Source organism: Camelina sativa, chromosome 17 (assembly GCF_030686135.1).
Source record: "Camelina sativa cultivar CO46 ecotype springtype chromosome 17, ASM3068613v1".
In the NCBI taxonomy this organism is placed as follows: Eukaryota; Viridiplantae; Streptophyta; class Magnoliopsida; order Brassicales; family Brassicaceae; genus Camelina; species Camelina sativa.
Window position 1 is genome coordinate 2,455,230 of NC_141896.1, and position 16,712 is coordinate 2,471,941.

At 40.3% G+C, this 16,712-nt stretch overlaps 5 protein-coding genes across 7 annotated transcripts; 3 read left to right on the forward strand and 2 right to left on the reverse strand.

Moving 5' to 3' along the window:
* The first annotated feature begins 135 nt into the window (after positions 1-135).
* LOC104754823 (1-aminocyclopropane-1-carboxylate oxidase homolog 3-like) lies at positions 136-1,938 on the forward strand. Of its 2 annotated transcripts, none has more exons than XM_010477102.3 (3): positions 136-880; positions 969-1,290; positions 1,398-1,938. In XM_010477102.3, exons 1-3 carry the CDS (start codon positions 351-353, stop codon positions 1,650-1,652), a joined length of 1,107 nt encoding a protein of 368 aa, XP_010475404.2. In that variant the 5' UTR covers positions 136-350; the 3' UTR covers positions 1,653-1,938. The 2 variants fall into 2 exon arrangements, with proteins under 2 accessions (XP_010475404.2, XP_087351035.1); XM_087494909.1 differs by having other exon boundaries at positions 197-876.
* Positions 1,778-4,821, reverse strand: LOC104754822 (protein JASON). The gene is made up of 7 exons (XM_010477101.3): positions 4,337-4,821; positions 4,055-4,103; positions 3,858-3,940; positions 3,224-3,447; positions 2,279-3,044; positions 2,103-2,194; positions 1,778-2,021 (listed from the first exon to the last, which is right to left on the reverse strand). Exons 1-7 carry the CDS (start codon positions 4,496-4,498, stop codon positions 1,928-1,930), a joined length of 1,470 nt encoding a protein of 489 aa, XP_010475403.2. The 5' UTR covers positions 4,499-4,821; the 3' UTR covers positions 1,778-1,927.
* LOC104754824 (DExH-box ATP-dependent RNA helicase DExH2) lies at positions 4,788-11,844 on the forward strand. The gene is made up of 14 exons (XM_087494905.1): positions 4,788-5,063; positions 5,243-5,333; positions 5,430-5,868; positions 5,993-6,067; positions 6,201-6,245; positions 6,585-6,678; positions 6,785-6,843; positions 6,957-7,082; positions 7,279-7,331; positions 7,538-7,571; positions 7,653-7,742; positions 7,845-8,849; positions 8,975-10,051; positions 10,142-11,844. Exons 1-14 carry the CDS (start codon positions 4,958-4,960, stop codon positions 11,459-11,461), a joined length of 4,614 nt encoding a protein of 1,537 aa, XP_087351031.1. The 5' UTR covers positions 4,788-4,957; the 3' UTR covers positions 11,462-11,844.
* A 300-nt stretch (positions 11,845-12,144) lies between these two features.
* On the forward strand, positions 12,145-13,654 carry LOC104754825 (oxygen-evolving enhancer protein 2-1, chloroplastic). Of its 2 annotated transcripts, none has more exons than XM_010477107.2 (4): positions 12,145-12,443; positions 12,572-12,804; positions 12,903-12,953; positions 13,214-13,654. In XM_010477107.2, the coding sequence occupies exons 1-4, from the start codon at positions 12,329-12,331 to the stop codon at positions 13,472-13,474; spliced, it is 660 nt and encodes a 219-aa protein (XP_010475409.2). In that variant the 5' UTR covers positions 12,145-12,328; the 3' UTR covers positions 13,475-13,654. The 2 variants fall into 2 exon arrangements, with proteins under 2 accessions (XP_010475409.2, XP_010475408.1); XM_010477106.2 differs by having other exon boundaries at positions 12,145-12,439.
* A 252-nt stretch (positions 13,655-13,906) lies between these two features.
* LOC104754826 (putative oxidoreductase At1g06690, chloroplastic) lies at positions 13,907-16,709 on the reverse strand. Its single transcript, XM_010477108.3, has 10 exons — positions 16,388-16,709; positions 16,141-16,232; positions 16,005-16,045; positions 15,750-15,914; positions 15,643-15,665; positions 15,475-15,546; positions 15,094-15,261; positions 14,862-14,944; positions 14,579-14,641; positions 13,907-14,221 (listed from the first exon to the last, which is right to left on the reverse strand). Exons 1-10 carry the CDS (start codon positions 16,626-16,628, stop codon positions 14,036-14,038), a joined length of 1,134 nt encoding a protein of 377 aa, XP_010475410.1. The 5' UTR covers positions 16,629-16,709; the 3' UTR covers positions 13,907-14,035.
* Positions 16,710-16,712: the final 3 nt, after the last annotated feature.

Below are 16,712 nucleotides of genomic sequence, written 5' to 3' on the forward strand. Positions count from 1 at the left end.
AGTTCACTAAATTCATGTCTCTATGACTCTATCTCAAGATCCGAGAATGCCAAATTCATTTTGGCAAGACACGTGGGACTTTTTTTTTTTTCTGCAAATAAGTTTTATAGTTAATTACTATGACTTGTCTGCCCCAGTCACTGTCACAAGCGGTTGTTTTTGTTTATCAACGTTATCTCTTATCAATAGTTTAGCTGTAGCAAACTAGCAACTAGCAACTAGCAACTAGCAACTAGCAACTGGTCCCATCGTTGAACTTAAGAACATATAGTTCATTCTTGTTTTATACTATACGGGTTATTATGTTGTGTGATTGTATCATATTGCTCTGTTTTTAAGAAACAAAAACGATGGAGACGACGAATATTGCTTCATTCGATCGAGCCAGTGAGCTTAAAGCTTTCGATGAGACGAAAACGGGTGTGAAAGGACTCGTCGACGCCGGAGTATCAAAGATTCCACGCATCTTCCATCACCCATCTGCCACATTATCAAACCCTAAACCACTTTCCTCGGACTTGCTACATCTCAAGACTATCCCAACGATCGATCTCGGAGGAAGGGTGTTCGAGGACGTGGCCAAGCGCAAGAACGCGGTTGAAGGGATAAAAAAAGCAGCAGCCAAGTGGGGTTTCTTTCAAGTGATTAACCATGGAGTTTCGCTTGATCTTCTTGAGAAGGTAAAAGATGGAGTTCGTGACTTTCACGAGCAGTCCCCTGAAGTGAGGAAAGGTTTATACAGCCGCGATTTCAGCAGAAGGTTTCTGTATTTAAGTAATTTCCATCTCTTCAGTTCCCCATCTGCAAGTTGGCGAGACACTTTGGCTTGTACCATGGCTCCAAATCCTCCGAAACCACAGGATCTGCCAGAGATTTGTGGGTATATATGACTCTATTGCTTCAACTTGATCTATGTGTACGTAATCTTCTCTTTATTCATATGGTGTGTATCACTGCATTGGTTTCAGGGATGTTATGATGGAATACTCAGAGCAAGTGATGGTTTTGGGTGAATTTCTCTTTGAGCTTTTATCAGAAGCATTAGGGTTGAACCCTAATCACCTCAAGGACATGGACTGCTCCAAGGGCTTGATCATGCTCTCCCATTACTACCCACCGTGTCCAGAGCCTGACCTAACTTTAGGCACAAGTCAGCACTCCGATATCTCTTTTCTTACTGTCCTTCTTCCAGATCAGATCGAAGGGCTTCAGGTTCTTCGTGAAGGGTACTGGTTCGATGTTCCTCATGTTCCCGGCGCTCTCGTCATCAACATCGGAGACCTTTTACAGGCAAGTTTGCCATTGCATTTTTTGCTCAAAATTTTGCATTGTATAATTGATCTTCCCTATAAATTCAAAATTTTTAACTTTTGTGAGTTTTGTGGTTTCTAACGCAGCTTATAACAAACGACAAGTTCATCAGTTTGGAGCATAGAGTATTGGCGAACAGAGCCACAAGAGCTCGAGTGTCTGTCGCATGTTTCTTTACCACCGGTGTAAGACCGGATCCTAGAGTTTACGGACCGATTACAGAGCTTGTGTCTGAAGAAAACCCTCCAAAGTACAGAGGGATTACCATTAGAGAATACACTACTTACTCCAATGCGAAAGGACTTGACGGAACCTCAGCTTTGCTCCATCTTAAAATATGAACATGGTGAGGCACTACTTTATCACACATATACGACATGAAAGTATAAGTATTATTGGAGTTGCTTTAATATTAATCAAGCAAAAGAGCAAAAGAGCAGTGTGCTTGGTGAAGAGAATTCTCAAGAGGATAATAAACGCAACTGTTTATATTCTTTAATATCCTTAAAGCTCCTTAAAAAAGCCAGAAACAAGAGTATTTCATTTGCTCATGAGTCATTATAGCCATATGTAACTTTGTAAGCTATACTGTTCTGTACGAAAGCCAAATAGACTTTCAGAAGGAAACTACCGAGCTTGGTTGCACTGAATGCTGCAGCTGCGATAAGTCTGTGTCCCCTTCAACCTCCTCCATCATCACTTCAAGTTTCCTGCATCACACATATTTATGGTTACTTATGTAGTTGTTCATCACTTCTTAGGAATGTCATTGAGAGTTACGGTGAATATACCTTTGAGGGAATAAACTCTGACCACCTTCCTCAGAAAGTGCCTTCTCCAGCCTCACCTCAAATGGTGTAGCATGCCAGCTCACTTTCTGATCCTGCATAAGGTAAGAAGAATGTTTCTGAATATTAGAGGAACTGAAAGAGCATAAACAGCGGATATGAAAGGCAAGGAATACTACCTCCTTGTATTTGGTTGTCGAGTTTGGGATTCCATTTCCATCCCACATTCTGGGTGAAATATCAGTTTGCTCATTCTCGATCCACTGAGCAGGTACCAATCCAATGATAGGCCTGTCACCTGGGGTTATGGCAGCAAGTCCTGGTGTCCTATCGTTTGAAACTGCAATGTTTTCGTTGTTGTCTTCGTTGATCTGGTTTAGCCAAGGAGAAAAACTTGCCTCAAACTTGGATAATTTTTCATCTGAGCTTTCTTCCACCTTTTCCCCATAAGTTGCTGAAGAGGGTGTTTCATACTCTATTTTCTCTTTGTAAATCTGCGGTTCCGCTTGTTCTAGGCTCCCATGAGCATCATTAAGGACCTTATATAAGGATGCATTTTCCATTACATTGGAAACTGAATGCACAAACTGAGACCTGATTCTAGGCCTCCCTCTTCCCGCTGATTCCATGTTCGCAGGATATATGGTTCCAGGAGTCTGCATCTCATCAGATAGCCTCAAGGGGGTTGGATTAGGTGAGTTCGCTGTAAAACAAAATTTGCCACCCATCTCGGATTTTCTTGAACTGCTATTCTCGGAAGAATTAGAGGAGTGAGACTGATCAAGATCGCATTCAAATCGGACAGACTTAGTCTTTCCAACTGTGAGCGTTGGCCTTCCACTTCCATTCAACTCACCCTTGATCGCAGTGCCAATGCTTTCTACTTCAGTACCATCACTAGAAGCAGAAGAGATCCTTGCACTGTCCCGGACATCGATCACACAACTATTATAAAAAAAGGAAAAAGGAAAGAGTGAAAAATTAGTAAGAGGTGAGAATAATGTTAGCATAGAAACCCTGGCAATTCTGTCAAGCATGGCATAAGGAGGCAAAATATATGTTTTATTCACATAACGTTTTGAACAGATGTTTTAACTTTTAACTAAACAAAGTGACGTCTCTACCTGCTAGGTGCTTGCTCTGAAGTAAATGATGGTCTTCCCACCTCTTCACAAGCTTTCGTGGGGGTTGGGGATTCAGCCAAATGAGACCCCATCGTAGAGCTACTGGAAATCCATGAGTGGAAATGGGAAGATCCAGCATGTTGAGGACTACTTAGTTTTTGGGATGCTTTCCTAATTTCAATAGGTGTCTCCGGTATAGTACCACAAGCTTTAAGAAACCGCGCCTATGATTGCACAAGTAAAAGAAGAAGAAAAAAGTGTTAGATGATTCTCAGCATGAACTCTTATAGGAATCGACAATCAGACTCTTTGGAAATATCTGAATTTCAGAGATTTTTACAACGAAAGGGTCTAGAATCTATAGCACATTCACTGTAGAGAAACAAAGCTAAAGACCACCTCAGTAACAAAACCATAGAACCCATCTTCTCATTACCTTAAGAAGAGTTGTGGTAATTATAAGACTCGCAAGAAAACCATCAGGATTTCAAAAACTAGCTAGAAATTGATTCATGCGCAGTTAAGTGAGATTATGAAATCAAATCCAAGGACACATATCTTGATCATGATAACAGTAATAATTCGCATCAGAAATGATTAGAGACGATCCTTTCAATATGAATCTGAATCATACCTCATCCCTTAGGCCTTTGTCAATATGTATAGAATCCAAATCAAATTTTTCTTTGTCAAGGCAAGGCGAAGAAGCTGCTTTCTCTACAAAATCAAGAACAAAACCCATACGTTGTTAACAAGAACGATACCAAAAATAAAAAAAAACTAGTAAATCGTCAAGATTCATGATATAAACACATCAAAAAAGAGATTTACCTTTAGAAAGAAACAAAGCTGACAAATCATTCTGCGAGTCCTGAGTTTTCTGAAGATCAATACAAAAAGAAAACATGTTATTAGGCGACCGGTCAGATTCGATATGAACAAAATCGAAAGAAACCCAACAGATTACATCCATCATACACAAAATCCAGCTCAAGGATCTATCAGAGAAGGATCTATTTCATTGTAGCAGCTCAATTAACACCCAAAAAATTGACGCGATCATGCCAATAAAAGATTTGGGGGAAAAATAAGCAAGAGAAGCGAAAGAGTTACTCTGGGATTGGCGAGCGAAGAGTGAGAGACGAGATTACTAGTAGAGCGATCGTCTCTGGCGCGGAAGCAATCGAGAAAACAAGCCATGGCTCTACAAACTGATAAATCGATGAATCTGAGCACGGATCTGCACAAGGGACTTAGGTTTCGCTTCATCAACATATCATTTGATTTCTTTGACTGAGAAAAAACAATCAGGCGGACGATTTAACCCCGAGAAACACGCTCAATTTGAGAGAGAGAGAGAGAGAGAGAAGAGAGAGAGAGATAACGTCGTTTTATTTTTTTGAAATTTGAAACGTAAGGGTGCGGGGGGGGGGGGGGGGGAATGAATCAGCTGCGTGTACAGATCTTCCCATTGTTTTTGTTTGTTAACCTAATTCCGGCCCAATAGGCCCAATAGCTGTCCAGTAAGGAGTTTTTTTTTTGTTCGTAATAAAAAGAATAAAATAAATTAAATTTATGTTGGCGAGAAAAAGAAAAAAGAAGAAGAAAATAGGGTATTAGGAGGAAAGGAGAGGGAGGCGGAGAGCTAAACCGGAAAACACAAGCCGCCGCCGCCGTACAGTCTCTGCACACTAGTGTCTCGAGAGAGACAGAGAAACCCTTAAAAAAAAAGCCATGGTGAAGAAGGACAAGACGAATACGAAACATGTTACTCTCTGCGCAACCACTGAGGCTTGGGCCACTAAGCTCCTTGAGGAGTTTCGCGCCTCCGAGAACGATTGTGAGTTTTATTAGCTATTATTAGACTTCTTTTTTTTTTTTTATAACGTTTCTTCAGCTATTACTCTCATATGAACTCCAATACTCTCTACTCGCTGTGGTGTTTTAGTTATTGTTAGCTTCGGTGATTTCTATCGGAATGATATTGAATGCAAGTTTGTTTGGCTTTCTATTGTGTAGCTTACGTCTTTGAGCAGCATCTTACAAATGGCGAACGTGGCATTATCCATCAGATGTGCCGACGGATGGGTCTAGAATCAAAAAGTCACGGGTCAGTCACAGCCTTTATGCAATTTTTGTTTGATGTCTGGGGTATCTGTTACTAGAGAGTGCCCTAGTTTCTGACCTTTCTTGGATTTTTGTGTAGGAGTGGGGAAGAAAGGCGTCTAACTCTTTTTAAAAGTAAAGCTGGGAGTGGAGACGGCATTTCAAAGTCTGAGAGAAAGCGTAAAACCCGAAATCAGAAAGGAAGAGAAGGAGATGGCTTTTCAAATTCATACAGCAAGCATAAGTATGAAACCAGAAATCAGAAAGGAGGTGCTCCAAGAAAGAAGATGATACCTCCAGAGAAGCTCAAATGTGTGTCGTTTCCACCTGAGGCAAAAACTGTTCTGCACGATTTATTTACTCGCTATCCACCTTGTGATGGCGATACTACTGGGACATCATTGGGTGTATATACTGGAACGGCCCGCAGTAATTGGAGAGATGACTTCTTCCTGAAACCTCAGTTGACAACAAACGATATTAAAATAAAAGTCGCATCTCTGAGTTCTAGACTGGAAACAGATAAACGTTTTCGACAGGTTAGCAGCAATTAATGTATTCTCACAAGATTGTAATATTATCAATTCAGAATCTAGTTTCAGGAAGTACAAAGCATGCGCTGTTGAGTAACTGAAATACTCTTGTATTTGAATTATCTTACAGATCTTTGAAGCACGAGCAAAGCTTCCCATCACATCTTTTCGCGACGCGATTATATCTGCAGTGGAATCCAATCAGGTTATATGGGTCTCTAGATTTTAATTTGTTTCACTATCTCAGGATTCATGAATGTAAATTTCGTAATTGTGCTTTCAGTGGGGATTTCCACTGATTTTGAAGGAGACTTTATTCATTCTTATTCGAAATGCAGGTTGTTCTTATTGCTGGTGAAACTGGCTGTGGGAAAACTACTCAGGTACGTCTTTCCTCTTGTTATTTGTAGTTCAGTAGAGTATAAACGCTTTACAGTGGTTTTCACGGTTGCTATTTATCCTGTATTGTTTTCTTCTGGTGGGGTCAAGTATTCATCACAGGTTGTGATTTTCTAGGTTAAGCTTGTCAGTTTTCATGTCCAAAGCTACAGAATATTTATGAATTGTAAAAAAAATTGAGTCTAAGTGTGTGGAATAACGGGTTTGTGTACTTTTACATGGTATTACCATATCACTCAATATTTACAAGTCGTATTCTGTTCAAATACTAGTAGTTTTTTTTTGGTGAGGTTTCTCAGGTGCCTCAGTTGTTGATATTTTAGGTGCCTCAATATCTTCTAGATCATATGTGGTATAATAAGCAAGAAGCGTGCAAAATCATTTGCACCCAGCCACGTCGTATCTCAGCTATTTCAGGTTAGTAATCTGATTCAACATTTGTGAAGTTTTCAGATTTGTAATTCAAATGCATGCAGTATAAGCGGCTAACTCCTTGCTTAATGCCTTCATTCCCAATTTGAAGTTTCTGATAGAATATCTTGGGAAAGAGGTGAAACTATTGGGAAAACCGTCGGCTACAAGGTAGGGGGTTTTGTTCGTAGACATGCTTATCCATATGATAGATGCACAAGCTCTCAAGGCTACATGAATTTTTTCTCTCTCGATATACCATTGACTTTATAATACAAATCTAGGTTCGGCTGCAAAGTGAAGGTGGAAGAGGGTCATCAGTTGTTTTCTGCACAAATGGCATTCTATTAAGGGTGCTTATAGGCAAAGGCGTGAATAGCTGTGTTCCTGATATAACTCACATTATTGTGGTAACACATTCTTGTTTGATTCTTAACATGTTTTTTCATGTGTTTATTAAGTATGCTTTTCCCATTCATTACATGTTAAAAACATTAAAGTTTTGAAAATCACTTGTTATTTTAGGTTCTCTTCGTTGTGCTCTTCTGCTGTAAATTACTTTTGTAGTTGTCTATATTGGTCACTGATCTGTGGGTCACTTTGTAGGATGAAATTCATGAAAGGGACGCCTACTCTGATTTCATGTTAATGATTTTAAGGTACATTCTCTAGCCTTCTTAAACACTGAGGTACTCAGCCTGTCGAACTATAATTTAGATGCATTGCCATACTTGTACCCTTGTATTTGAGTTGTTTATTTGAAGCTAAGCAATGAAAACAATAGTTACCTGCAGATATTTTTTTTTAAGCTTTGGGTGAGTGGCAGAACTCAGATCAATTTGTGATGTTTTTTTTTTTTCTGCAGAGACTTGCTTCCATCTAATCCTCATCTCCGACTGGTTAGTTATGTTAAGCTCTTCTTCGTTTTCCATTGCTATGATAGATTACAATGTAAAAATGAATATTTTCTGTGGTGACAGATTCTAATGAGTGCTACTCTTGATGCTGAGAGGTTTTCTGAATATTTCGGAGGTTGCCCGGTTGTCCGAGTGCCTGGATTCACTTATCCAGTTAATTCCTCTCTCTTTGTGTCTCTCTCTATCTATTTCTTTCTAGAATTTGCTACTTAGTCTCATTGTTGGAAAACAATATTTTTGTGTCCATATCTACAGGTCAGAACCTTTTTTCTGGAAGATGCGCTTTCTGTCCTGATATCAGACAAGAATAATCATCTACTTTCTGCTGACTCGAACTTACCAAGTAACAAGCATGATTTTAAAGATGAAGAAAAAGTTGCTTTAGATGAAGCAATCGACTTGGCATGGACAAATGATGAGTTTGATTGTCTCTTAGATCTAATTTCTTCTGAAGGAAGTCATGAGGTTTACAATTACCAGAATTCAACGACTGGGCTAACACCACTTATGGTCTTTGCTGGAAAGGGCAGGGTTAGCGATGTCTGCAAGCTCCTTTCATTTGGCGCTAACTGTACACTGAAGTCCAAAGAAGGTATAACCGCATTAGAAGTGGCTGAAAAAGAGAATCAAATTGAAACTGCTCAGATAATCAGGGAACATGCAAATAACATCCAGTCCAATTCTCAGCAAGCACAAGACTTACTTGATAAGTATATGGCGACAATGAAACCAGAAGAAGTAGATGTGGGTCTTATAGTGAAGTTAATGAAGAAAATATGCAGCGATTCAAAAGATGGTGCCATTCTTGTTTTTCTACCTGGGTGGGAGGAAATCAGGAAAACAAAAGAGAAATTGCTTGAGAATCCCCATTTTGCAGATAGTGGTAAATTCAGCATTCTATGTCTTCACTCACGGGTTCCGGCTGAGGAACAGAAGAAAGTTTTTGATCGCCCCCGTCGAGGTTGTCGCAAAATTGTGCTTGCGACCAATATTGCTGAATCAGCAGTTACTATCGATGATGTGGTTTATGTGATAGATAGCGGCCGGATGAAGGAAAAGAGTTATGACCCTTTTAATGATGTGTCAACGCTCCAATCGTCTTGGGTATCAAAAGCAAATGCAAAACAGAGGGCTGGTCGAGCAGGCCGTTGTCAACCAGGCGTTTGTTATCATCTATATTCTAAACTCCGGGAAGCGTCTTTGCCCGAATATAGAGTTCCTGAAGTTAAGAGAATGCCAGTGGATGAACTCTGCTTGCAGGTGCTGTTCTTTCTAACGTAGATTTTTTTTTCTGTGATGTTTAATGTTGTTCAGGCATGGTAGCATTCTGTTTGAGACTTCTTGCTTACTTGATTTCTTACTGATGTCTTTCAATAATATGTTAGGTTAAGATGCTGGATCCGAATTGCGACGTAAATGATTTCCTTCAGAAATTAATGGACCCGCCTGTTCCTCAAAGTATTGCAAATGCCTTAATCATCCTTAAAGATATTGGAGCGTTGACTCCTCAAGAAGAGCTGACAGAACTTGGACAGAAATTTGGTCAGCTTCCAGTTCATCCTCGGATTAGCAAGATGATTTATTTCGCCATATTAGTGAACTGTTTGGATCCAGCACTTATTCTGGCATGTGCAGCCGACGAGAAGGATCCGTTTATCATGCCCTTGTTGCCAGGTGATAGAAAAAAAGCTAATGCCGCAAAACATGAACTTGCATCACTTTATGGAGACCATAGTGATCATCTTGCGACTGTCGCGGCTTTTCAGTGCTGGAAAAATGCAAAAGAAAGTGGTCGAGCTAGCGAGTTTTGTTCGAAGTACTTCATCTCCCAAATTGTCATGAAGAGGCTGGATGATCTGTGTCGCAAGCTTCAGGGAGAACTTAAAAGACATGGGGTCATCCCTAGCAGTTCAAACTGTAGCCTGAATGCTCATGATCCGGGTATTCTCCGTGCTGTTATAGCAGTAGGATTGTACCCTATGTTGGGAAGGATGTGCCCAGTTTGCAAGAACCAGACAAGATCTATAGTAGAGACTATTACTGGAGCCAAAGTTCGTGTGCCCTCGCTGTCAAACAATGTCGACATGTCCTCTACCAAGTATGACGAAGCTTTAATTGTTTTTGATGAGATTACTCGAGGAGATTGGGGTGTGCAGATAAGAAGCTGCACTGTTCTTCCCACTTTACCTTTGTTACTTTTTTCAAGAGAGATAGCCGTGTCTCCTACAGAGAGCTATGATGCTGATAAGAGTGACGACGAGGAAGACCACGTAGTAGAAAATGTAGGAGACACGATGGACATAGATAAAGAAGGTGTTAGGGCTGGAGAGAAAGTAATGCTTGCGCCGGAAAATCCAGTAAAGGTAGTAGTGGATCGGTGGCTGCCTTTCAAGGTTACAGCTTTTGAGATTGCTCAAATGTACATCTTGAGAGAGAGGCTAATGGCGTCCATATTGTTCACGGTAGATGAGTTATATGATCACTACGATTTAAGATTTTCATTATTTAATTTTGGCAATGGCGTCTTTCAACTTTTCATTTGCATTTTGTAGGTTAAACATCCAAAGGAAAATTTGCCGCCTCATCTCGGTGCTTCTATGTATGCAATAGCTTGTATTCTTTCATATGATAGCCTCGCTCGATCTTCGGTTCAAACTGTAGTTGTGCAACCTATTGCTTCAGTGCCAGATGCAACGAGTGCCAAAGATGACATACCTTCTGCTAACCCCAATGAGCTTCAGGAGCATGACCCGAACACTACTCCAATGGGGTCAAAGCTAGCCAACAAGTTGGTTTTGGGTAATATGGAAGAGAGCTTGCCTTCAAATCTCGCTGATAGGAATGAGAAACCTGACCCAAACACTGCTCCGGTGGAAGATGTTTCAGCGGCTACACAACAAAAGAAGATTCAGTCAGAGTCTAAAAGGCGCAAGTCGCCTAACAATGTGGATTTGGGGAACATTGAAGAGAACTTGGGGAGCATGGAAGAGAGCACTCCTTCTGATCTGGCTAATGGGAGTGAGCAAAAAGACCCTAAGCCAGTCTGCAAGTTGGATCTGGGTAGGGAGAAAGAGAGCATTCCTTCTAATCTCGCCCATGGAAACGAGCAACGTGACCCAAACACTTCTCAAACGGAAGATGCTTCAGCGGCTAAGCAACCAGAAAAGAAGCGATCAAGGTCCAAAAGGCGCAAATCAGGCAACGATATGGATTTGGGGATGATGGAAACTAGCAAACCTTCCGATCTGGCAAATGGGAATGAGCTAACAGAGCCTAAGCCAGCCAACAACTTGGATTTAGGGAATATGGAAGAGAACACGCCTTCTGATCTGGCTAAGGAGAATGAGCAAACGGAGCTTAATCTACCTAAAAACTTTAGTTATGGTAACATGGAAGAGAGCTTGCCTTTCAATTTTGCTAATGGGGATGAACAACCTGACCCAAGCACTACTCCAATGGAAGCTGCTTCATCGGCTAAACAACCAAAAAATAAGCGATCGAGGTCCAAAAAGCACAAATCCGACAACAACCTGGATTTGGGGAACATTGAAGAGAACAAGCCTTCTGATCTGGCTAATGGGAATGAGCAAATAGAGCCTAAGTCAGTCAGCCGGTTGGATCCGGGCAAGGAGAAAGAGAGCATTCCACTGAATCATGTCAGTGGTAATAATCAACCTGACCCAAACACTGCTCCAGCGGCCAAGAAACCAAAAAGGAAAAAACGCAAATTAGCTAACCACTTAGATTCGGGTAACAGTATGGAAGAGAAAGTACCTTCTACTGATGGGCAACAAGAACAATGCTGTGAAAAAACAGAGCGAAAGTCAGGGAACAAGTCAGAAAAAGTGAGCGTACCTTCCAATCCAGTGTGACGCAAACGCTGCACCAACTGAATCTGCTCTAAAGGAGAACCATTAGTAAGCGAAACAGAAAATCAAGCCAAGAAGGTTACTCGCAAGGACAAACAAGAAGAGAAGTAGCATGCCCCATTACACTTTGGTGTTTTGATGAGCATTTAGGTGTTTTTTCTCCGTACAACGAAAAATTCAAATGGTACTTACCATAGGTGTAATAGACAATGGAAATTCAACGATTTTGTTAGCTTATTATTGTTGTACTAGTAGATGATTTGTAGTTATTCTCAGTTAGTACTGCCATTGTTCTATCGGTTTTAAACTTATACGCATGCATGTAACTGAAAGGAGGAACGCCACTATTAAATATTAATCAATCTTTTTCGAGATTGATCTTGGAATTGGTGAGTATAATAATACTAAATACTAGTATATATTGTACATTTGTACATGGTTGACCAAAAAAAAAAAAGAAAAAAAAAATGTACATAGATGGAATCGAAAGCTTATGAATCTGACGTGGAACAAGAAGGAAGCGTATCTGCCACGTGGCACATAACAAGACCTCAACAATCTTATCTGGACATCAACAGAGAGATCCTCCAATATCCGAAACCAGCCAATGAGCTTCACTCTTTCGTTTCACCTCCATACATTAACACGCTCCAACAATCCTCAAAAACACTTTCATAACTTAACCACAGAGACCACAACCGAGAGAGAAAGAGAGAGACATACACAGAGAGAGAATGGCGTACAGTGCGTGTTTCCTACACCAGAGCGCATTGGCTTCCTCAGCCGCACGATCATCATCTTCCTCCTCATCCCAGCGTCACGTGTCACTCTCCAAACCTGTTCAGATCATCTGTAAAGCCCAACAGACTCATGAAGAGGATAACTCTGCCGTCTCTCGCCGTCTTGCTCTCACGCTCCTCGTCGGCGCTGCCGCTGTTGGTTCCAGAGTATCTCCCGCTGATGCCGCCTACGGTGAAGCAGGTACCTAATAACATATATAAAATAAACTCAGATGATAATCTTGGATCATGTCAGTTTCAGATCAAATAAAGAATCTTGAAAACATATTTGTTGGGTTTTGTTATCTCTGTTTTTTTTCTTCGTTTGTTGCAGCAAACGTGTTTGGGAAGCCAAAGGCGAACACAGACTTCATGCCATACAATGGAGATGGATTCAAAGTGCAGGTGCCAGCAAAATGGAACCCTAGCAAAGAGATTGAGTATCCAGGACAAGTCCTTAGGTACGAAGACAACTTCGATGCCACCAGCAATCTCAATGTCATGGTCACTCCTACCGACAAGAAGTCCATCACTGACTACGGTTCTCCTGAAGAGTTCCTCTCTCAGGTCTTTGTTTTACTCCGTCATCTATAAAGATATTGATAAATCAATAACTCAAATGAACTGTGAGACTGAATGGTGATTGGACTTTTGGGTTTTTGCAGGTTAATTACCTCCTAGGGAAACAAGCTTACTTCGGTGAGACTGCCTCTGAGGTAAACTTCCAATTGTCATTGTCTTTTGTTAATGTAAACTTGAAGCTGATAGAGTAGAATAAGAGAATCAAACTAACTGATAATCTCTAGGTTTGGATGAGTCTGATAAGCAAGATTATATTCTCTTATGCACAAAAAACTATCAAAGAGGGAGTTATAAACTCTACCTAAATCAACGTATCAACATTGTTTTGCCTATAATCTTAGATGGAGTGAGATTATCAGGTCCTAACTGTGTGTGAATCTGATGTTTCTTGCAGGGAGGCTTTGACAACAATGCAGTGGCAACAGCAAACATTCTGGACTCATCATCTCAGGACGTTGGTGGAAAACCGTACTATTACTTGTCTGTGTTGACAAGAACGGCTGATGGAGATGAAGGTGGAAAGCATCAGCTGATCACAGCCACTGTGAACGGAGGGAAGCTTTACATCTGCAAAGCACAAGCTGGAGACAAGAGGTGGTTCAAGGGAGCCAGGAAATTTGTTGAGAACGCAGCCACTTCTTTCAGTGTTGCTTGAGTGAAAGCAACACAACATAACAGTGCTCTGCTTGCTTTCTTTATTTGTCTATTGTAAAAAAAGGATAATGGAACCGAGCTTTTGAGACATATCAAGATGATGTCACCTTTCCGGCTTCACTTGTGTACCTGTGATAACAGACTCTTTTCAAGTTTTCTAAAAAAAAAACTATTTTCAGTAGATTATTTCTCAAAGTAAAGACGCTGACTCATAAAGAAGCTACAGACGAAATCTAAATCCTTAAAGAACCCTAAAGACAATGAAGAAAGCTCTAGTGAAGCTGATTTAACAAGTACGAATGAAATGGGTCTCCTAGGTCAACAGTGAGATCAAAATGCAGACGAATTGAGACGTGTGAGTTGTGATTAGATCACTTAAATCAAGTGCCAAAGGCCCTCACTTTTTCCAATTATTTGTTTGGCTACTGTAAAATTCTTGAAGAGGTAAAGAGGTTTTTATTTGCATATGTATTACAATACTTTACCATCATCTATATGCTACTTTAGTTTCATATTGTAACCTTTGAGCTTTACAAGTGCTACAAACTGAGTTTTTATGAGTTCAGAGATACTCAACAGGGAAACCGATGACGGGTTTTATCTCAGAGGCCAGGGACCGTAGCTCACTCACTTCATTGTCTGTCAGACTCCAACCTATCGCTCCCGCAAATTCTTTTGCTTGTTCTGCGTTCTTGGCTCCTGGGATGGGTATCACGTTCCCTTGTGCCACCAACCAGTTCAATGCTACCTGCACAGAACAACACAACAAAACAAGAAGGGCGTATGATTTGATGCAAATCGAGAACTGCCTCCTTAGGTTTACTGAACTATAACAAGGCCTTGTTCCGTGATATCAGCAAAAGAAGTATATATACAAACCAATATGACCTAAACGTGTGTCTACGTCTATTCACATTATAATGACTGATTAAGAAAATATGGTTATGCAAGTACCTAGAGTAGGATGAACATGCAGAGGGTGTTCAACTTGGATAGCTCAATGTGGATCACACAAATATACTTGTGTATTTTTCTTTACATTTTTGGACTTCAACTTTGGCAAGGGAAAACGAAAAATAGAGCGCATTATTAAAAGAGAACAAACCTGTGTGGGCGTTTTGCTGTAGTTTTCACCAATTTGTTTGATTCTGTTCAACAGGGGTTGGAGCTGTAACGTCACAAGTCATAGTTAGTGAAGAAATTTGGCAAGATTATGTTACATATTGATAATTTATGTACATTGATTTGAGTATATGGGTGTGTATAGAAGTTTGTGCATTTCTCAAAACAGAACCGTTTCCTAGAAGATGCGAGATTTTTTTAAATGTAACTACAGTTTTGCAGACGCCTGTGTTAAATACATAGATCTATGCTGTCAAAGCTATTACCTTTGTTAAGAACTCACGCGTATAAATGCGACCCCGAGGACCTGAGGGTGGGTTCTCTGGGGTGTATTTACCAGTTAGAGCACCTGGAAAAACAGAAGAAGAAAATAACGGAAAATGTAAATGTTCATTGGCCAGGTTGTTTTTCAGTCAATATTATCATAGACCAATGCAACTTTTCCAGAGAACGATAGACATAATGACCACAAAGCAAATGAGATAAAAGGCAAATCACCTTGAGCGATAGGGGAATATGCAATCAAAGTAACTCCAAGTTCATCACAAGCATCCTTTACACCAGTCTGTTCTGGAGCTCTGTATATCAGACTGTAGTTGACTTGATTTGAGGCCAGAGGAATGCCTCTCTTTTTGAGTCTCTCATAAGCATCACGTAGCCTCTTCTCTGAAAACGCGTCACCCACAACAATGAGTATGATAACTTTGAGATCTCAATAAAGTAACATATGAAGTTTCCACTTTCTATATTTCCTTTAAATTGGAGAAGATGTATCTTAGCATTAACAAGGAAAAGTTTCACATCATGATATAAGTGTTGTTTTCTTTCAAGTCCTCATCATCTGCGGGAAAGAAAAATAAAAACAGATTGAAATGATACCGCTGTAGTTAGAAACACCAACAGCCTTCACAAGTCCTTGTTCAACAGCATCCCCAAGACCATCGAGATATCCTATATATATAATACATTAGATTTCATATGATTCACCAAAAGCAACATGACTCTTGTTCAAAGTAGGTAGGTTCAATGCAGATCTTAAGAAAGAACCTTCATTTCCCCATAGTCCAGGCCTGAAATATAAACAAGCAAATAGTGAGATAGTTCCCTTGGCATTACAGTGTTTTAACTCCAACATGAATCCGGGGGTACATTACCAATGGAGTTGATAAAGATCCACAGATGAAAGCTCAAGGCGGGAAAGGGAATCTTTAAGGGTGGAGATAACACTCTCACGACCCAAACGCCATGGCAAAGCAGCAAACTTTGTTGCAACTGAAACCTCAGCTCCAGGATATCTCTTTTTTCTCTCACGGATGAATCTGTTGAAAAATATCACCAATGACAGTCAAGAATAATATCTATGGAATACTTGCATACTGTTACACGAATCCGTAATTTAGAAAACATACCTTCCTAAAAGAGTTTCAGAGCTGATAGCACCCAGGGAAAACTGCAAAAGATGGAGACAATAATGTGAGGATTTCCAATAAGTTTGAACAACAAAACCACTTTAGGAAGAAGAGTAATGAGCATTTGAATTCTTACCTTGGAACCATAAACTTCAGCGGTATCGAAAAAATCTATACCGTTATCAAGACTGATATCGAAAGCACCTTTAGCAGCTTTCATTTTCCTGTCTACCATTCACAGATAGGAAGAACAAAAAAATCAAAACTTTCTTCATATAAAATACTTTAATGGGAAACATGAAAGAGGAGAAGAAGTAACAAAAAATCAAAACTTTATTCATATAAATCGAATTAAGTGAATTTACAAAAAAAATAGCACTGACCATCCCACTGGAAATCATTCCAGTAGCTGTTATCACCCCATGACCAGACTCCGATGCCAAGCTTCGTCACTTTCAAATCGGAACCACCCAATTTCACTTTTGAATCTTCCTTCGTCGCTGGAGCCACGGAATCGCCGGAGGCTACAGCTCTCACAAGCTTCCGGACGAAACTTCCTCTTCCCCGAGAGCTATCGGAAATACCATAGTTTAAAGGGAAGGCGAAGTGCGTAGCCAGAGCCATGATGGTATGTTTTTTTTTTTTGTTTGGGGTTTTGAAATTGAAAGAACCAAAGAAGAAGAAGTTGGGGCAGAGAACTGAGAGACG